The 22,586-nt window shown below is 34.8% G+C and overlaps 3 protein-coding genes across 5 annotated transcripts; all 3 read right to left on the reverse strand.

Annotated features, from left to right (window-relative positions):
- Positions 1-1,868: 1,868 nt before the first annotated feature.
- Positions 1,869-6,430, reverse strand: LOC128161722 (uncharacterized). 2 transcript variants are annotated; one of them, XM_052825091.1, is made up of 2 exons: positions 6,293-6,430; positions 1,869-5,131 (listed from the first exon to the last, which is right to left on the reverse strand). In XM_052825091.1, the coding sequence occupies exon 2, from the start codon at positions 4,504-4,506 to the stop codon at positions 2,803-2,805; it is 1,704 nt and encodes a 567-aa protein (XP_052681051.1). In that variant the 5' UTR covers positions 4,507-5,131; positions 6,293-6,430; the 3' UTR covers positions 1,869-2,802. The 2 variants fall into 2 exon arrangements, with proteins under 2 accessions (XP_052681051.1, XP_052681050.1); XM_052825090.1 differs by lacking the exon at positions 6,293-6,430 and adding an exon at positions 5,920-6,258.
- Positions 6,431-10,484: 4,054 nt separating this feature from the next.
- Positions 10,485-13,388, reverse strand: LOC128161457 (uncharacterized). Of its 2 annotated transcripts, none has more exons than XM_052824735.1 (2): positions 13,077-13,388; positions 10,485-12,300 (listed from the first exon to the last, which is right to left on the reverse strand). In XM_052824735.1, exon 2 carries the CDS (start codon positions 12,273-12,275, stop codon positions 10,566-10,568), a length of 1,710 nt encoding a protein of 569 aa, XP_052680695.1. In that variant the 5' UTR covers positions 12,276-12,300; positions 13,077-13,388; the 3' UTR covers positions 10,485-10,565. The 2 variants fall into 2 exon arrangements, with proteins under 2 accessions (XP_052680695.1, XP_052680696.1); XM_052824736.1 differs by lacking the exon at positions 13,077-13,388 and adding an exon at positions 12,854-12,876.
- A 4,782-nt stretch (positions 13,389-18,170) lies between these two features.
- LOC128160644 (uncharacterized) lies at positions 18,171-20,329 on the reverse strand. The gene is made up of 2 exons (XM_052823996.1): positions 20,228-20,329; positions 18,171-19,850 (listed from the first exon to the last, which is right to left on the reverse strand). Exon 2 carries the CDS (start codon positions 19,841-19,843, stop codon positions 19,061-19,063), a length of 783 nt encoding a protein of 260 aa, XP_052679956.1. The 5' UTR covers positions 19,844-19,850; positions 20,228-20,329; the 3' UTR covers positions 18,171-19,060.
- Between the last annotated feature and the right edge of the window lie 2,257 nt (positions 20,330-22,586).

The raw sequence follows: 22,586 nt of genomic DNA on the forward strand, positions 1-22,586 counted from the left end.
ACGAATTATATCTTGAACAAGTTGGCTAGATATCAAATATGGCAGCCAGAAAGTGACTTTTTCAGTTTTCCATCATATTCCATTATTTGCTCAAATAGTATCTATTCTTAAGATGAACACGCTTTCCAGCATTACCGTATGTGACTTACATGTAGTATCTTAGAAAGTATAAGACTAACGTTATATGAAGTGAGGTGTATATATATATATATATATATATAACATGTTATACCGCCTAAAGGGACAAAGACATGATTTGAATGGCACGCCAGATTCACAAAAATGAGCTGAACATGGTTTCACATTTGATAAATTAGGTTTATTGACTAGTAATTATAGTTTACGAAACGCAAACTATAGTTAACGATTCGTTAACTATATAGTTTTCATCTGTAAAATATGGTGGCACGGATCTGCTACCACATGTCAGATAATAAATTAATGCCGACTTGTCAAATGATTGTGTCGACTTGTCAGATATTTATGTCAACTTGTCAGATCTTTATGTTGACTTGTCAGAAAATTATCAGATTGACTAAAAACTCGATATTTTGTTGTCAAAACGTGTTAGTGCCACTAATTGTCATTAACTTGTCATCATAATATCTGACAAATCGACATAATCATCTGACAATTTAAGTCGACATAATTATCTGGCAAGTCGACAATATGATCTGACAAGTTAACATAATTATTTGACAGAAAAAATAAAATGAAGAAAATTATCATTCAAATCATAAGTCCACTTGTCAGATAATGATGTTAAATCGTCTTGTCAAATAATGATGTTGACTTGTCAGATAATTATGCCGACTTGTCAAATAATGACGTCGACTTATCAGGAAAAAATTATATAATGTCAACTTGATGGCACAAATTGGGCATGGAAACGTTTTAGTGTTGAATTTTAACAGTTTTACTGGTAACACAAGAGGCTGATATTAAGGTGGATCCCTACTCAGACGCGTCATCAATTTAGCAGATAGAATAAGCTTAAAAATCGAAAACGATCTGTGTTCTGATTTACCGTTTTTTGCCCTTAATGTTTAATTGATAATTCTGAATTTGGTAGAAGCAGTCAAGTGTAAATAATGTATACAAGTATATAAAGGTTTTGATCTTATTGAGTCCAATAGTTGGAAATCGTGAGTTTTTGTACTGAGATTTCAGTATGTTTGTGTTTATATATACAAAGGAAAGGTACGGTTTATCCAAAAAATTAATTTGTACTCAATACATATAGTTTTGAAAGAAGACTTTTAGGGTTTATCAAAGCAAAGAAATATAATGCTGTTTTCTGATGTATTTTTAAATTGTGTTCGTGACACTTTTTCAGCTGCATTTGATAAGGGGGTATATGTGTTCTAAAGGTCCCAGAAAAAAAGAAGCATGTGGAGTGCTATATTTTTTTGCTTTTTAGTTGCAGTAGACAAAAATCTAATATTTTAAAGTTTTAAAAATGTTGTTTAACCATAAAAATATTAAGATAAGTTGAAAAATGTGAAATTATGTAAAAAATTTGAAATAGCATTTTTGTAACATTTCATTTTAAAATTTAATTTTAATTAATCAAATAATGATAATCACACTTGTTATTACTTTCTTACATATTTAATGATTAATTAAAACATTTGAATCTTTGTTTTTGTTTTGATATATTTTTAATATGAGCCAAATAATGATTTTGGTTGAAATCATGTGATCGAATCATATGCATCTTCTGGAGACTCTAGTGATAAAAGTAAATACTAGTAGTTAAGGCATGTATTTTTGGGGCTTTTTTATTACGTAAAGTATTATTCTACTTGATTAATGAAAAAAACCTTACTTTAACCACAAAAATCCTGAGAAGGGACCTACCTTAATATTAAAAAGATAAAAATAATAAATTTCTACATTTGTCCAACATGAGTACCTGAAACTGAGCATCCTTAGACCTCAGGAGAAAATTAAATGTTAAGGATATAAAATGAAAGCAGTGACTTCTATTAGAGAACTTCTTCCCAGGTATTGACATTTCTTAGCTTGCAACATATCCTTTAACCGTTTATAGCCTCGCGACTGAAAAATTCTCATTAACGAACAGACCAACCCAGAAAGAATTCAACTACAAAGCTTATTTTATTTATTAGCACATATGTAGTGTGTATGTATATTTATCATTTTAAAAAGTGATTAAAGAATGTTCATCCAACAAAATTATGAAAGCAGATTCATGGGTTCCATGCATTGAAAATCTAACACACAAACTAAATTTGATGGCACATTTTGAGTATATAAAACTACATATACGTATTCATAAAATTGGCCGTAGCATCAAGATTTTCTATTCATCATAAATAACACTGAAAAACAAAAAATTTTCATTCTGACCCACAATAAAAACAAGTGAAAAGCTGTCAATGTGACAGCAAACCGGGTTTTCTTTTATGTGAACTGTATCCATAATCCATGTCAACCCTGAATTGATAAACACTACCTATCGTATCCAGTGAAATGGAGTACCCTATATGCAATATTTTGCCAAAGAATGACTAAGTTCAAAAGCTGGTATTTTTTTCATAAATTATCAGAAATCAAAACCCTAGCAATATGCACACCTCTGATATATGTACAATTGATCTGCAAAAGAACAACTTCCTATCTTGAAAACTGTAGGAGGAGTTATCCGTAAAATGAGGGTATCCTTTTGGCAGCCGCCCGCCCGCCATTTTAAACATTCCAATAACCGGATTTTTCCGTTGGAAAACCCGGTTAAAAAATATGATTCGTCTATACCGAACGTTTTAAAAATGACATCAGTCACTTTGACGGAATGCTTTCCACTTCTTGACGTGACGTCAAATATTTGATTACTTTAATCTTTCCTGTATGCAGTTCCCCCACCCAGAGATTATCATTCTCGTCCAGACTTAAATCAGCAGCAATATTCAGCATAGATCTACCGACACATCCAAGAAGGAACTGTCCATCTTGGTCCAAGATATGCACACAGTTATTCATGGCGTCGGTAATTAAAAGCTGACCTAGATAATCAGAGGTGACAGACGTCGGTCTGAAGAAATAAGGCAAATTGGCTTGGCTTCCGTCATAGGAAAATCGAAATTTTCCCAACTTGTCTAAGACTACCAGACCCTTTGCACCCATATTGAGAACGCATATATTTTCGTTGATGTTTTCTACTATCGTTTGGGGTTTGAGGAACAGTTCTCTTCCTTCATCGTCGAACTGAATTTTCTGTTTAGGTTTGGATTTTACCAAGCGGACCACCTTAGCATTCAGCTTGTCCTGAGTTATCAAACACACCAGGATATGACCCAGTTTGTTCACGCACAAAGCCGTTGGTTTCCACTTTTTCCAAGCATAAATTGTTTCACGCTTTCCTTTGCTCCACATGGAAACGTTTCTTTCTCCCATATCGCAGAATGTAATATTGCCATCCTTATCTACGTGGATGTCGTTTGGGGAATACCCTTTAATAGCCTGAACCGTTTCTAACTTCGTACCACGAATGTTGAATCTTGTCACTGTTCCATAAACACTTCCAACCACCCAAACCTCGTTGTTTCCGACACAGAAAATGGAGTGAACCCTTTCATAATCAGTCTGAAATGTACTTAACAAAACAGGCTCATCCAACAACACTTTGGCACCGGTGAAGGAATGGTCTTCGGTAGAGATTTTATAGCCCTCAACTGCAGTAGATCGATTAGAGAAATCTAGTTCACCGAGAATGGAGTCTACAAGTCTGGAATCTGAACATGGCGAATATTTCGGGGCGCAAATCTCTACCAAGGCAGGCACATCTCGGAACTGATTTTCGGCAAATGGAGAAGACAGTACTGCTGCAACATCCATTCCGGACAACATTCCCTTGTATTTATTTTTTATTTGTTTTGCCTCTTGGTTTTTTCTCGAAATGCTTTCCAACTGAGACCGAAGCTCTTTCAGATCACGTTCATGTGAACTCTGCAAGGCCGCTTTCTTTTCTTTTAGATTTGATTTTAATTCCAGAACTTTCTTCTCGAATTCGCTTGATAACAAATCAACAAGAATGTCGTAATCTTTTGATAACTTGGACATTTTTAACCCGACAGTACTTTCTACTTTATCGAACTCTCGAATGAGGAATTTCTCGAGTATACCGGATTCTCTAGAAATAAGTTCTCTTTTTGTTAGATATTCATCCATGATGTCGATCATTTCGTGTTGTTTGTGTTCAGGAGTAACCACACACTTGCTACAAATAGGACAATCACAGTTTTTGCAATAGATATCACACTTTTGATGTAGATGGTTAGCACATTGTGGAAGGTTGACGTCACTTTTCCGATATTTAAAGCCCACTACGTCATGTTGCTTTGAGAGTTGTGACGTCACGTGTTTTCCAACACAGTCATTACAAAGTTTGATTTTGCAGGAATTACAATGCATAAGAACAGACTCGTCCTGACATAACTCACACGTGATCACCGCTTGAGCCATACTGATGTTTTGATCATTCATTTAGCATTAATTATCCATATTCTTAAGATAGCTTCGATTCTGTAATACTTAGATGCACTTATCACAGGCTAGCTTGAACACTTCTAGGCAATGGAAAACACGTTGTTAGATTTGCCATTAGATATAAATCTTCAAATCTTTTCATTCACCACAGATCCTTAGACAGTCACATGCAGAGATATTCTTACAATCTTCAAATAATTTAAAAATTGTTTTCTCAAAACGTTAGCTGTTACGCTGTTACGGTATTCTCACCTGTTCACGGGAGACTTATCATAGTCTATAATCATTCCGAATTAAGGTTTTTTATCCATTTAAATGGTGCATTAAAGTGTTTTTAATAATATTCATTCAATGTGAAAAACCCAACTCCTTTATGATAAACAATTGATATATCGCTATATTCGAGTTTCCTTTAAGTGATTTTTACTGTAACGTGCACGAAAAAAAGTGTCAATGATCATAACTATCAATGAATAATGGACAGTATGTTATAATTAGCATATTAAGTCGGTCGGCAGGAAGTTTTGAGTTCAGGGTCAACAAATCTCCTGTGCAAACTTCCTTGTACAATCAACACTGCTTCCGCTGTCTTGAGACGTTCAAAATGAAGTAGTAAATACGACTGAAAAAAAAGGGAAAAGCAATTAGATTGAATTACAGATTACAAATTCCGATGGATATTTGAGTTTGCCGGGGGCGGTAATTGAGACGCATATTTTCGGTATTATGAATTTTCCAGTGGAGTGGGGGATCCGGACCCTCCTTCGACCTCTCCTCTGTGTCTGCGCAAGTTTCTTTAACCCCTAAACATGTGCTTGTGCAAACGAAGAAGGGATCAACGGCTGAAGGCCAGACCCCCTCAACCTCCGCCCGTAAATTCAAACATGCTAAAGATATATGGAATAAGGAATCATTCTTTGAGTATTATGAGGTGATAATTTCGGTCGGGGCGTGATCAAATCCAAAAGGGCTTTATTGCATTTGATAACGCCCCGACCGAAATTATCACCTCAAAATATTCAAAGAATGATTCCTTATTACTTATATTTATATGATTTTAAGCCATCGTACGATTAAATATTTAAATATAAATAAACAAACCCCGCTGGCGCCTCAATTTGGCGTCATTTGTATTATGAGTTATATAAAACAAAATCGATACGTAGTGTTATCACAGGCAAAGACACTGGAAAATGTAAATATACCGAAATAATAATAAATACATACTGACAAACAAAATCATCTTTCTCTCGACCCCATAAAGATTTCTGTATTTGCATATGACGCGCTCGGATCTATTTGAGGTTTTTTGTTTAACATCGTGGAATGAGGGGGAGAATGCACACATTACTATTTAGTACTACGTAGTACCCTTGACCATACCTATACAACGCTAAATGACCACATTACCTGAGAGAAGAGAAACAAATCAACGCACATTCCATACTGTAATTATATGTGCGGCATCCATGTTTTGTTACTCTGAAATCGATCGCTGAGAGTTGCCTTATCATACCAGCATGAATAAGTGGGAGAAAACACAGACACTTCGAATTTTACACACACGATTATATTACGCCCTGGGATAGGAAGTATAAATGTATAGCAGAAGCTTTAGGCGAGGAAGTTGTAATGCTTCGGTTGAATGGATCGACAAGCTCACAAACGACGCGAACTATAATTGTCATTCTACTACAGTTATTGCCGAGATCAAAGAGATGCCGCAGACATTATTCTCCAATATACCACGAATGTCATCAGTAAATTATCAAATCAGAAATACCTTTTTGTCTCGCACTGATCATGAAAGTACAACTTCAAACCCTAAAAAGTTTTAAAACCATGTCAATTTCACGTGTTAGTTCCAGTCAAAACGATGTGTACTGCCTCTAATGTTTATAGTCTGGTACCCTTCCCACAATTCCGTTCGCGCACTCTCTACATTGTAGAGTGCGCGAACGGAATTGTGGGAAGGGTACCAGACTACTAATGTTTATTCTGAAGAGATCAATGTGCAATAGTAGTAATAATCGTATCAAATTGCCATTAAATTATTAGGAATATGATTCAAAAATATTTTATAAATAAGTAAAGAGTAATAAAAATCCAAAGAAAAATTCTGTCGTCTGCATATGATTCCTTCGATCGATACACATGTAAACATTACTAACAAAACCGTTGGGGTTACACGGAACAGCCGCCAAAATGACCTAGATCGTCTTTCTATAGGAGAAACGATCTATAAAAATACTGGGCTGTTAGTAGAATAGAAAATTAATAAAGTTCTTGTTATCGTGAATGTTGCAGGATAACCTCCGAGGTCGAGAAATGTTGTTTGAATTATAAAGTCTTCGGCTTTTATATTTCAAAACAACATTTCTCGACCTCGGAGGTTATTTAAGCATTGAATCATTATTTTTTGAAAGATGTGGTCTCATAACTGCAACGGTGTGTGCATACAAATTGAATAACGCGCGCTAGCGCGTTATGAAAATTTGTTTGCACATACCGTTGCAGTTATGAGACCACATCTTTCAAAAAATAATGATTCAATGCTTATATTTACGTTTTTCAACATTTGTTCTCTTTCCGCAAATATGATGTATTTTAAAAAATTTCGGCTTTATTCAACGAGTAATGCGCAATTAACGGAAGATCAATTGGAACAGCCGAATCATGCTGACAAAAAATAGTGCACAGCGTTTTAAATTTTAATAACACAATTTTATTTTTCATTCTGTAATTTGATGAATTAATTTTGGTACACTAAGAAAACAATCAATTAAATTCATATAAATCTTAAAAAATATTTACATCCATGAAATATTAATCAGCCCAAGTATAATATCAGGTCGTGATCCGGTTTGAAGTCGGGAGGAGAGTCAGTCATGTTTTGAAGGAAGACTGAATGTATTCATACGCACCAGATTTGGTGATTGGGTCTTCTGTGTTATGCGTAGATATCAATCAAATCTATCAATGCAATTAATAGGGGGAAAGAAAGTGAATGTAAATATTCTGCAACATTCACGAAAACTCGTACTTTATTTCCTAAATCCGGTGCATGGTTGAAGTACATTGTATTTGTACACATGTACGCATAAGCCTTTTATGACAGTCTGCAATGTTAAATACTATAGCGAATTTATATAAAGATTGAGATCATTTTTTTAAAATACATATTTTCTCAGTTGAGAATTTTAATGATATGTACGGGGTCATTGTGTTTTGCAATGTTATGTATAGATCTATAACTTTTAAATACTGTATTGCTTCCTTCTGGGAATGTTTGAGACTCGTAAAACCACATGCAGTGGATCGATGTAAGTTTCATTGTACAATATAACACACATGCATACTGTATGCTATCTTGTTCATAAGGCGCATGAATAAAAAAAATATTACAGTACTAGAATACTGTGCAAGATGTACAAGTGATGGCTGTACATATGCTTAAATTGCACATATGCACCCATGCACTGCAGCAATTTCAAACATGCGCGGATCCAGAAAATCTTTTTAGTGGGATTGGGGGGGGGGTCCAAATTTAAATATGCCAAGAAAGGTGTTAATTTAATATGTAAATTCAAGAAAGAATTTGGGTGGATAAGGCGTGTAAAATGCCCATACGCGGTCGGACAGGCTACTAAAAAATTGAGGTGTCAACAAATCTGATGGGTTTTTTAAAATCATTTAAAACAATATATATTTAACGAATCATTGATTTGTAACCTGTAGGTATGTTCAATACTTGAAATATGTTGACTCAAACAGGCGTATACGTATCAAAACCTGCAAATATTGTCATTTTTTAGAACTTCAAGGCATTTTCTTTTATAGAGTGGGTCTGTGCTCCATATTTTTCTCATGGTCTAATTAAGGTCTAATGGAAAACAAACCGATTTCAAGCAACAAAAACTTGGAGAGATGACCTACTATACATTAAAAATATCATTTTGTATCCCAACAACTGAACGTATTGAAAAAATAATACAAGTCCGGTAATTCGTGACCTTAGTCACACATAATATTTAAAAAGCCGCCTTTGACGTGTCTGAAATGGATCAGTGGTTAGAGTACCTGGCATAAGCTAACCTTATATATCTAGGGTTTTTATGTTACGGGTTCGATACTACCAAAATTTCCGACAACATTTTTTTCTTATTTTTTTGTTAAATATATTAAAAACTGACTATAGTTAGAAATTTTGCTTTTGCAAAGTTGTATTATAATATATTTGAATAGATTTAATTGGGGAAAATAAATTTAAAATTGTATTTCACTACTAAACCGAATGTGCATTTGCGCCATCTTATTCCCCCATCTTCTTTAAATTTATAAAATGGGGGGGGGGGGGGGGGGGGTCCTGGACCCCCAACTCTAACCTCCTTTTGATCCGTGCATGAACATCGACCATATAAAATTTCCAACTTTCACATATCTGCATTAACATCATAACAAACTACATGTATAACGTTTTTCTGAGGGTCTCCTATCTAAACTTCATTTCAAACATGCTAGTGATATCTCCATGATATTTAAAACTTTTACTTATTGTACACTTGAATACACTTTCCATTAGAAAATCATCCTAAACTATATTTTCATGATTTTCGCCACGTGCATGGTTTTTTAACAAAAGTGTTCAATGTCTTATTGCTTTGGCCAATTTAGAAACAAACATAAATGTCATGATGCTGTCGTTCTGAAAAGCACTATAGTACTCAGCCTTAAACAGGCACGTAGCATCGTTTTTGAGAGGGGGGGGGCAGACTCTTCCAAAAAATCTTGACAAGCAAAAAAAAAAAAAAGGCAGCCCCCTCCCCTGATGCTACGTGCCTATTAAATTATCTCGCATAATGTAATGTAGATTACAGAAGAACGTGTAATTAAGAGACCTAACATATAGGTTATATTTCAAATATACAACCCAAACCACACAGTCCAGTAGTTAATTGTGAAGCGTTTTTTTAATGGATCGATAGTTCCTTGGTTAAAAACGCCGTTGGACACAGACTTGTTTTGTGACCTTTAGATAATTACTTTGTACTTTACTTTGTTTAACACAGCTCAGTAGAAAAAGGAAGTTCACAGTTTCCCTATAGGTTGCAGTCTATGATTCCTGTATAAAGAACATGTGACACTTGTCTATCATCATGGTACGCGACAAAAAAAACCCCAATCCTTTAAACTGGTAAATATTATTACTTGTAAATCTCAATTAATGTTACACATACACGCCAGAACATTCAACCAAGTTTAAATTCAACGCATGATGATTGCAGAGCAATCAACTGCATTTTTTTAAGCTGCTTGGTCCGATTGTTTTGTTATTACAATATCAAATTTTTTCTATGCAAACCATTTATCTTAGAAAGTTATGGATTTTTCTCCTATTTACACCAGCAGAATCAGTCTCCTTTCAAAGTTAGAAATATTCAAAGTGAACAGATATAATTTCTTTTTGGGCAAACGAAAAAACAAACCAAAATGCATCACGGGAATGTTTAGTAAATGAAACCGTTTGGTTTCGTCCCCCGAATAATTTGGGTTATTCAACCCGCATGCTATGCATCGATTGTAAACAAAGCAAACTTCAGAAATATTAGCGAACAAAACGTACACATGTTTATTTGTAATTTGTCTGAACATTACGACCTTTATTTATCGCGATGTCAAAGTCGTAATACAGCCATACCCGTCTCGTCGTCAGGGGTGAACTTTAACATGAGGCGAAATAACGCGGTACACTTTTATGACGTTTGTTGTGTTAGCAAATTTTGTACATATTTTTCTTCATTGAAATTTGGCTTAATTGACTGGGAAAACTACTGCAATGTCTATTATTATACATATACTTAGCATAACCATCGTTTAAAAGCGTGCATAAAATTTGATATAAAATCGGACCAAGCAGTTTTAAACTGCATATTTTTTATTTGTGAAAATTTTATACTAAACAGTAACTCTTTGGCCAAAATATACATTCGTGTGTTTATTACTTAGTCGGGTATTCTGAATCAAAGTACAATGGATACACTTAAAATACTGTTAAATCAGAACACAGACTGGTCGTCTTGGCTGTGCTCATTGCCCTCAGAAACCTGAAGATATTTGATAATTTTAACTTGACCAGTGTGGAATTCGCCCACCCACAAATTCTCTTCATCGTCAATACTGATGGCTGACGGAATATTTAGAATCGACCCGGCCAGTGACCTGACAAACTGCCCATCCTTATCCACGATGTCCAGACACGTGTTCATCCGATCCCCAACGATAATCTGTCCCATGCTGTCCGTCGCCAGGCCACTAGGGTAGAACGAGTACGTGCGGGTCCTTTCACTTCCGTTGTACCTGAATCTAAACAGTCCGGAACGGCCGAGTACAACAAGGCATGGTGCGCTAGAATCAATCACACATACATTCTCATTGATGTTCTCAGCCACTGATGAGGGTTTCTTGAAAAGATCCTGATGTTTTTCGTCGAACTGCATCTTCTGTTTGGCTTTGGTTCCGACGTACCTGACGACACGGCCCGATCGTTGGTCTTTTGAGATCATTCCAACCAGGAGACTGCCCGCTTTTGAGGTAGTGCAAATAGAAGTTGGTAACCACTTGTTGAATCTGGATATGACTTTGGAGTTTCCATTTTTTACGGCGTTGATGCTCAAGTTTCCAACATCACAGTAAATCAGCTGTTGATCCGCCATGATGGCCATGTCCTTTGGAGCGTAGCCATGCGTGACGTTAACCGTTTCGAGCACCTGTCCGCTCATATTCATCCTTGTAAGAGTACCATGCGCACTACCACTGAGCCATGCTTGCTCATTTCCTATGCAGCGAACTCGTCGCAATTCCTCATAGACGCCATGAAATGAACCTACTAGCTCTGCCTCCTGTAAAAGTTCCTTCTTCTCTCCAATACTTGGGGCGCTCACAAGACGTTGACCTCGAGACTTTAATGTTTGAACGGATGGAGTTAAATTCACAAATTGTTCAAAGAATTTCTCGTCGACATCAGTTGGAGTAAACGTTGGAGAGGTGATTTCAGCAATCGGGGGAATCCGTCTATATTGGTCTTTTTCAAATGGACAAGTCAGAACTTCTTCAACATCGTTCGAGCCACATACAGTTTTGTACTTGGATACCAGTGTTTGAACATTTGACTTTGAGCAAGCAAGTCCATATCTTTGCTCGTGCAGAACTTTTAGGTCCCTTTCTCTCATGATCAAGGTCTCCTCTTTCTTACGATGGAAAAGTTTCCGTATTGTTTCATGCAGGGCCTCTTCTTCTGAAACCATTTTGTTCAAAACAGACGAATAGTCTTGTGATAGTTTAGATATCTTCATGTCCAGCAAAGACTCCATTTTGTTATACTGCGAGATCACCGTGGTCTCAAAATAGCTTGCTTCCTGCAACAGCAACAAACGCCTGGAGATGTAGATCTTCGTGACGTCATCAAACTGGTGTTGCTTGTGATCGGAAGAAGCCATGCACTTGCTACATACGGGTTCATCGCAGTCGTTGCAGAAAATGTCACATTTCTGACACGGGTGGTTTTGGCAGGCCGGAAGTATGGCGTCACAGTTCCGGTATTTGAATCCGGCGACCTCGTGATGCTTGGACTTGTTGTGAGTGGTCACGTGTTTTCCGACACAATCACTACAGAGTTTGACGTGACAGGAGTTACAGTGCATCAGTGCAGCATCAGACTCACACAGCTCACACGTTAAGTAATTGTGGGTCAATCCAGAATGCGCCATGATCTCGTCGACACTCAGCACGTTTCTGCAAGCAGATAAAAATGAAACGTAAGACGCGGAAACTATTTTTCTGCACTCTGTTTTTTATTGAATACAAAAAAGGGACCTTGAACCTTGAAATGTCAGAAATAATTTACACTCATGACTGGTGGCCCCGTTGAGCAAACAAAATTAACCAGGTAGTTATTGAAGTATCTACGTTTTAAATCAATATTTCGAAAGGAAGAAACGCATTTAAACCGACATTTTGTACCATCTAAAGAACGTGATATGTATGCAAGTTTATTAAAAAAGCAATGCGCGCTGGTTTAATTTGTTATGACACAGCGAGTATAATAATTTTACATCAATCGGTACACACACGTGCCTGCCTGCAGAAATGTGTTGTTCGGTTGTTGGCGCAGCAGACAGTGGTTTTCCTAGCACGAAATGAAATATCTTTTTTGATAATTGCTCTCGCCTGTAGTAAGTAATATGGTTATCAACACTTATGTACTGTTTTCCTGCTCCAAAAATAGTACTGTTTATGAGAGAATAAGTAAATCGAAAAAATAAAATGAAGTGTGTGAAGTTCTTACATTTTCAATCAATTACGGAACAGCTACGAGTACTAGTGTGGATGGACGTTTTTTTTATGAAATCGATATTGTTGCACATAATAGATCGCCAGATTTTTTATGGAATGTAAACACGGCAGCAGAACTTTAAATTTGCTGTCACGCAGTACACGTACTTGCAGGGTCGAGGTTTCTTTTACAGATAGAATTGTGGAAAAAAAAGTTTAGGCGTAAAAATACTTACTTTCTTGGTTACACGTTTAACATGGTCTGTATAGTAAGATTGTGCGTTATCCAATTCCAACAACATGAACGGCATTCAATACTCGACAACATAGACGAGTTGGTCGTGTATTATTATAATAGTTATAATACCAACTTGGACAGTTTCCACAGCCAAACATTAAGTGATGTAGATTAATTAGACAGAGTTGTAACTGGCACGATTAATTCACAATCTGAAATATATCGGCGTCAGCAGATGAATGCAAGCGATTACAAAGCACTTGCACGTTATATAAGTGAGCGCCTTGGTATAAACATCTGAACCTATCATTGTGTTTACCCGGTACAATAGGAGACAATACGACCCAGGGGAATCGTTTCCTGTAATCTGTCGGATCAAAATGGAAGCAAGAATTTAATTAACCAGAAATAATCGATAGCGGGATCAAGAAAGTGAGTATTGTTTCAGCGGATGTCAAGCGGTGTCGAGTTCTAATGAGAAGAGTGGATCGCGAAGTTTGTTGCCATGGAAACATACAGCTTTCAAGGACTTCTTGAAGTTGGCGATGTCTGAGTTGCCATGGAAACAGCCGTCCCGGTCGTCTGCTCATGTTTCACTGTCAATTTCAAGTTTTATCATAGCTAATTAATTCGTCGCTGCTGGAGTGAAATTAATTTGACTGGGTATATACGAAATAGGACATCGTATATTTCACTAATACTTTATGAATCATAATTAAATGATATAATATTTTATTAACGACAATGTACTGGTATAATATACTTTTATGTTTCTACTATTAATAGTCTGTCCCAAGATATCTTGGATTCACATTTTGCTTAATTGCTTGATATTTATAAATAACTCAGGGTTCAAACGATGTTCATTCAAAAGTATAAAAAAGTTCCAAGATTTCTCAGTCGAAACGCCCCTGCTAGCGTATCAGGTTTTAATACAATGCTAAAAAATGTGATGTCTACGGAGATTTTGTACTGCAGCAAGCCCGGATGATAACGTTGAAAAATTGCGCGATGTATTCCGAGTGTATTCCGAATGGAGTAAAGATGTAAACATTCCCCATTATAAATCTCCGTAAGGAATCTGTTTTCGTTCCTGTGAATTTTGCTGAGTGACAGTTGATAATGTGTCAATGAAATTATCTTGGAAATTATCCCTTTCAACTATTACAAGTGCACTTCTTTCACAGGTATGTGTATTTTTTTAAAAATCGTCCAAATGTGCTGCATAAATATCTTGGGACAGACTATAGTTATAAACAAATTTTAATTTAACTTAATTAGCAGCTTAAATTCCACATGATTTACTGCGTTTCAATTTAGGTTTTGGGGGTTTGAGGTAAAAAAAAAGGGGGGGGGGGGGCTTTTAAAAAAAAATAGATAAGATTACCATTACATTAAAATTTATTTTAGTTGATATTTTAGTGGGTTCTTTGTGGTGCAGACGTGTAAAGGAGCAAAATACTTATTGAAGTGTGTAAGTATTGGGATTATTTATAAGACTAGCGTGTTTGGATATTCTAACACTGAAGACGATTTAGACAACAAACACCAATGTTGGGAGAAAGAAAGCGGGCATAATATTTTTACATCTACCTGTTATGTCTCACTCTATTTCTTACGGAAACTTAATTTTTGTTAAATCATAGCTTTATAGAAACTTCATAGATCTCTCCAAGTAAAACCTGGGTCCCTGTGACAGCTCTGCTGCGAGTTAGATCAGTAGTGACCTGATTAAAATATCTATTTACCGTATTGATTTAAATAGAATCTGGATTATTAATCTTTGTTTACATATTACGATGACTGTCGGTGATACAACGCATAATATCCGTTATAAAGCCCATATATAAATATGAGCACATGGCATTGTCATTACATGCGATCGGGATCGTATTCCATGCGTATTCCGCCATGTTGGTTTATATTTAGAATGCACATGTGACTGCATCGGTTGATCGATTAAAGCAGCAATACGTATTATTTATAAACATCACCTACCTACGTATATCATTGGCGTTCTTTAATAACATCTTACCTATTTTTCTAGCACTGGCACCTGATATATTTCCTTTTAAACGTATTTCTTTATTTCCCTATATAATCATGTTGGGGCTGCAGCATTTCCGGTTTGTGAATGTTACCAATCGTGACGTCAGTAATATACAACGTCATCAGTATACATTGGTAACTTGGTATTTCCGGTAGAAAACCTTTATATATGCACCCCCTTTTTGGGACTGGGGTACCAGAGCATCAGCATCGCTCGCACTAATCAGACCACCTTCATAAACGGTGAGATTCATAGTACGATTAGCAAATTATAGCACGTACAGGGACCTACCATAGACTCTGTTCAGGAATTATTTCATTACTAGGATTTTAAGATAATATTTGGGTGCCAGTCTGCTAGATATATTTATCACCCCCCCCCCTTTTTCCCCATTGGATTTTATACATTTAGGGTGGATATTTTGTGTGACTGTTCACGAGGCAGTATATCTCCCATGTTTATGTTGTCTTAAATTATAGTATTGTTATTGATTAATTAAAAATCTATTTGAAATGTTACCAAGTCTTATGTTTCTCTCTCGGATTGTCACACATTATTATATTTGGAAATATGAATTGACGGCGGTGTTGAAATACCGGTCTTTATTAAAAACTAAATACAGTCCAAGACTGTGTTACCCGATATACCTCGGGCACGTTACAGTCCCGTTATACATATTTCATTGTTTTTCACTCTTGATAACTCGAAGTGGTTGCTGTGAACACACGGCGAGCGATCAAGCGTATGATATTATAGCTCTGTTTGGACCATACCTGGATGGTTGAGTGAACTCCTGAGGGCTAGCGTGGTGGTGTTAATTGATTGATTACGTAAGTGACATTACCCGTTGCTTCCTTCAAAGGGTAGATAGGTAATTTGTAACTGATCTGTAATGGATAAATAACAAGATAGTGTTGAATAGTTTAGAGAAAACATTGTCTCCGAGGGCTGAAGAGGGGATGTTTTCTCAAAACTATTCAACACTATCGAGTTATTTATTTTACTTAAAAAATTACCCTCACTGGACCTCAAAGAAGCAATGACCCATTCAAAGAAGCAAATGACTCAAAGAAGCAATGACCAATTCATATATCCAACTTGTGAAAATTACGGTATAGAAAACCGCTCTTCATTTAAAATATTCTGTGATTAATAAAATGTAATATTCTTAGAAGTTTTTCTAAGCGTGAAAAACCCACTTAATAACCACACAACTATAAGTTCTGTATTGTTTAAATTGAAGTAATGAAGCAGAAAATAAGAATAACATCATGTAAGACCATCACTATCCTTCCATGTTATAAATATAAACTTCTTACTACTATAATTTTAAAACCACAATGACCGGAAAAAATTTCCGGATTTTTTTAAAACGTTCGATCTCTCGAACTCTTGATCTCTCGAAGTTTAATCATGGTCCCCTGAAGTTCGAGTTATCAAGATTCACCTGTAGATAACCCACTAACGCGGGTTATGTTTTTTCATCTGCATTGTCGCAACCTTCACATCCCGCATAAAGCACCAAAGAAAACATTTTACTAGTATTGTTTAAATATAAACAACGTTATGATGCTGGATCATTAAGAATTTTAAAATTTTGGATTAGGTTTGAAAACAGATGATGAAGCAAAATGTTGTAAACCACTTTAGGGTCCTCCGAACAACTGGGAAAAGTTCTGCATACAAACTCATTCTTCTAAATTACTGAAAATTATGGAATTTTAGCATGCTTTCGACTTGAAAATAACCTCCAAAAATCGTTTTGTGGTAAACATTTACTTTCTCAATTTTATCGCTCTTCATGAAAATAAAAGTCCCTGCAGAATTCGGACTCGGGATCTGAGGGTTAGTAGACCGAAGCTACACCCATTGCGCCACAAGGGTAGACACCAAATTTTTGGAGATATAAACTGTTTTACAGTGCATTAAAATCGCCTTGTTGTGGTGTACTGTCATAAAAAAAGTAGAAGTCACGGGATGTCAAGGGTCCTTGAGATGATCATGAATGTTGTTCGCCCATCGTGACTTTGATCGCGATGATTCTCTATCGTTTATTATTATGCTAGTCTTAAATTAAAGATAGTATGGAGCACTGAAAATTCAAGTGAAAAAGGTTATATTACATGTATTTTCGAAATACTAAAAATAATTAAAAAATCCCAAGCAAGTTTCAAAGTCATAAACACATCAAACAGTTTTAAATAACCAATTGTCCTACAAATTGAATGCAAATAATACTAGTAATCATTCATTAGAGATGAACAGATGAAAATATACAAAATAGATAATTTCTGTCCAATCTAAAACATTTAAAAGGGGCATGGTCAAGATTTCAAAAATTATTTTTCATTTTTAATGTTTACAATGCATCAGTAGTGCATTCATAATAGTCAAACACAATTTTAGTGTCGGTGGTCGAGTTACAAGCGAGATACAGAACTTTTCAATTCACTTTTTGTTTATATTTTGAATGTTGACAAGAAAAGTCCAGCTTAGACCTAAAATAAATGTGACAAACGTTAGGAAATGTATATTTATGTTCAAAACAAACTAGCAGATATAAATTTAGATAATAAATAATTGTGAGCTCTTTATAATCCGTGCTATTACCCTTCGCGTTAGCAACACACTTGGCAACGGGGTAAAACAACGAATTGTTACATGCGCGTAAATTATACGCGTACGGTTCGCCGTAGATTTCCCGTCATTCCTTTATAAAAGTTATAATGTTTTCTTTAATATTAAGACATTCAGTAAAATAAAATAAATAGTTCCTGTTGATGAGGATGACAGTTGAAATTGACATCCCGAGAAAATCCTTTTTAACCGACGCGAATAAAATAAATAGTGCCTGTTTATGAGGATAACAGTTGAAATTGACACCCCTTGAAAACCATTGTCAACCTCCGCTTCGCGTCGGTTGACAATGATTTTCTCGGGATGTCAATTTCAACTTTTACCCTCAGAAACAGGCACTATTTATATATTATTAGTACAACACTGTTTAATATAATTAGATAAAAAGTTTATTGGCATTTTACACAAAAATTCCACAAATAAAACTCTATTACTTACACAGACAAAATTCACTTGCTTGGTTTACAAGTCTACTTTAAATATATGATTTTCTTCACATTACGTTTAAGAAACTCGCACACAAACAGATTGTCATTATTGTCCGCACATAAACTAAGGGTGTTTTTGACCATTTCAGTTAACTTATGAATGTTAAGGAGAAACAATGTTTGTCACTGTTTGCTGTCAGGATACGACTATGACTGTCGGTTGCTATACAATTGGATCGAAATGGTTTGTTCTTGGTATGACCGGTGTATCTTCATCTGAGTTTCCTGTCCTGATTAACCACAAATACTGCGCCAGCCTCACAGTCAGCTACACAGAAGTCATGGTTTCTGTTCTCATTGATGTATTTTAAAATATTGGCATTCCTTGAGTACAGAGGTTTAACTTCATCAAATTGAATGGTTTGTTCCTCTGCAGATCCCGAGTAACGAACAACTTTGGATTGAGTGTAATCATTATTGTACATGGCAACCAGAAGATCATCAATAGAGGTAACACACAGCTGTCAAGGCACCAATCCTTCTGTCTCTTCATTATTCACTCTATTTACTGTCCATGTTGTCATGTCTACATAGTTGTCAGTAGATGCTTATCACTGTCTATAGCTATATCAGAAGGCCATTTCCTGATTTTTTTTTGATTGTTTGGAAGAGTGAACATTTAATATTGAAGCATTTTATTTAATTAGTCTTTCCTTTTGTCCATATATGGTCTTCTTTAAGACAGGTAACACTGTTAAGATTTGCATAAATGGATCTACTCTGTATTGTAGCTTCGGTTGCTGAATTATTTGATTGGTTTCCTGACAAGATATTCTCTTCTATAGCAGTAAACAACGGGGTGATCTTTTAAAACAAAAGATATAGCTTTTTATGGTCTATTGGGTTTGGAATGAACATTGGCGGAGATACAGTTAGTTGAAATTTGGGTGGAATGTAGCTGAACTTACTAATCTTAGAGCTGTATTCAACAATAGGAGATACTTCCGTAGATTTCTCTAGCTCCCCCAAGTCAAATAATGTTTGACTTATCAGAGACTGTTTCTGTTTGATTTCATCCAGGTGTTCCTGTAAAATTTTTCTGCGTGACACTTTCATGTCGCAGAGTTTAGTTTTCATCTCGGTGATGATGATGTCGATTTCTTTGTGCCATTTCTCCCCTTGTTTGGAAATGTTTGTGGTATATTTCTCATATATTCCATCGAAGTTTGCAAGCTGATTTTCCAAGTCCACTACAATTTCTTCATATGCAGGGGAAATTTTATTTTCGAACTCATTTTTATCATTTCTTATAACATCTTTGTTAGTATTGTATATCTCTGTAATTTCTTGAAATTTATGTCTTCCATGTTGTTCAGAAGCCATGCAGGAAGAACAAACAAAACTATTGTCACAATCCATGCACTGGGATTCACAAATTTTATGTGGATGTGTCTTACAATTTGGGTATATAAGGGTTGATCCTCTTTCCTGGAATAGGACAATTTTATGTTTATCATATCCATCTGAGATGTGTTTGCCTATACATGGCGTGCATAAGTTGACATGACAAAAGTCACAGTAGCTGTGTACTATGGCGGTCTCACAATGGTCACACCGGGGCACATCCTGGGCATCAGAATGAGGATCCATGGTTGCTCTATAAAAAGAAAAGATTTTTTTTGCCAATTATACATGTATAAATAAAAATCGTCTCTGTTTAGTACAAATATACTCTACAATAACTCTAGAACAACGTGCGCTTTAAAAAAAATCCTATATTTTGTTAGTTAAGATGGAAATGTTAAACAACATTAGGCCTAATGAAGAAAATACTGAAATTCAAAAAGTGATTTTTTCTTCCAGGTGTACATCAATAAAATCAAGTTAATATACTAATACATGGTCGATATTCGTCGAACATAAAATTCAAAGTGAAAGTAGTATAATTTCTACGGTGACAAAATTATATTAATAAATTATTTAAAACGCCTGATTTCGCATCTTTGGCGTTGATCAAATTTACGAGATACATACCTTGATATCAAGTAATTACAATCTCTCTAACTGTCTAACTATCCCAAACATGACTGATCCTGCTCGCGATGTTACCACTTGATCTACTAGAGTTACTTCCCGTTTATTGCACTGATTGTGAACTCACGACGAAGTCGATATTTTCTTATCTCATTAAATATTTGTTCTTGCGAAAAAAGTTGGCAAACATATTTATTCAAGATAATTTAGCTTTTCTCTGTACATTTTAATGATATTATAAAAGTAAACAATCCTGTAGATTAGAAATAGTAAAAAATTATACATTCTGGGAAAAATATATTATATTTCAGGCCAACAAACTACAGTTTTCACCTCTATATATAAAATTATATACAGTCATGTACTTCCATTAAATGTCCTACTTTGAAAATATATCACAATTGCATACTTATATAATATGTCTACATATAATTTTATATGGAATATAAATAAATATTGGGGGCTATTTATAATTTGCCTGTATCAATCTATAGTATTACTTTGAGGGATTGTGTAATATTAATAGCTGTTTATTTCTGTACTTGCAAATAAATGTATACCATTGCGTATGTGTTTGACAACTTGATATGTGTTAAATCAGATGACCTACCATTTTAACTTACTATGATTAGTTATCAGTAAAATATCTTAATTATATATTCCATCCATTATTTGTTATAATCTTGTTGTTTAATTGTTTTAATGCATATGCCCACTGAAGACCCTTGATTAGTGTATAAACTTATATAGATAGATAGATAGATAGATAGATAGATAGATAGATAGATAGATAGATAGATAGATAGATCAAAGAATGTCATGATTACACATTTAAAATACATCAAAATTTTAAAAAAAACCCATAAAAATGGATTTCGACAAGCAGACATATAGTATCTCTTGCATTAATAGACTAGAAATAATTTACAACTTTCTTAAATTTTTGTTTAGAATTAATTTGCTTGACCTCCAAAGGCAATGCATTGATAGCATTGTAGAAAAAAACATGAAGACTCTTTACCTTTTATCTAAGGTATAATAAAATTATCATTGGTTGCACTTGTAATATTGTTATTCAATACAAAATAGTCATTAAGATATGCTGGAGCATTGCCATGGTATATATAAAAACATGGTTGAGTCTTAATTAAGCAACTCTATCTTCAACTCTTAACATATCTAAACAATTTAGAATGCTATCAGAGATACTGTCTCCGGGACCCAGGCATAAAATGAATTTTACTACTTTGTTCTGGGAAACTTACAATCTATGCTTATGTTGTTTTTTTATTCCCCAATACCAAGAAGAATAGGCATAGTCAAAATAACGTTATATCAAGGCACAACATAGGATCTTTCTGGACTGTGTACTAAGACAGAATGCATTTCTGTATTAAAATTTAAGAATGCGTTTACTTTTTTAAATACTGCTTAAAACAATATTTTAAAATTAGAAAAACTTGTCAATACAGATTCTAAAGTATTTGTCACTGCCAGAACCTTTAATAACATGACCATCGCACAATGTTTTACAATCTGTAACATTTTAAAGTTTTCTTGGTGGGCCAAATAAAATAGATTATATCTTGGCAAGATGAAGTAACAATCTGTTTTCCCCTAATCATGACAAACACTTTTCAAGCACACTGTCCAGTTTTGGTGCAATAAAATCAGGATCTCTGTGTGCATAAAAGATAGCATCGGCATACAAAATAAGTTTTTTGTCATATTCAACACAGGCGGCCATATGCTTCACTTAATACATTTATATTTTATAAAATGCAAATCTCCATTTTGTATAAGAAATAAATTTAAAAACTATACCCCTAATTTCTAAAACAAGGTAAACAATTTTATAACAGGTAATTGAATAAACTTTGTCACTTGATACTCTAGTAAACTGAACACTGGTGCATTACCATAACAATTTATCTATTTGTACCCAAGCATTACATTTTGATTGAACCTGATTAGAGGTGGATTTACCTCTTTTTTAATGCTTAAACCCAATTGGTTGTTAGAAATAGAAGAAAAAATGATGAAAATATATATACGAATTTTTTTGTTGAAGTTCATACAATTACATGCTGAAGATGTAATGATCAAAATTTAGTGCCCTCTCTCTTAAACTATTTTTGTTAGATTAAGAGGTATTAAAACCCAATAATATTAATGACATTGTAAAATTTATATTCTTTTCCTATAACAAATATCCTTTTGTGTATGATGTTTTTATAGTAACTTATTATTAAATTTTTCAATCTATGAAACCAAATGTACACATAAGGGATTAGGTTAATAAATTGCTGTAAATTTGATATTAATAAATATAGATTTTCTTCTTCTGGAACTGCATCCG

Source organism: Crassostrea angulata, chromosome 8 (genome assembly GCF_025612915.1).
Source record: "Crassostrea angulata isolate pt1a10 chromosome 8, ASM2561291v2, whole genome shotgun sequence".
Lineage (NCBI taxonomy): Eukaryota > Metazoa > Mollusca > Bivalvia > Ostreida > Ostreidae > Magallana > Magallana angulata.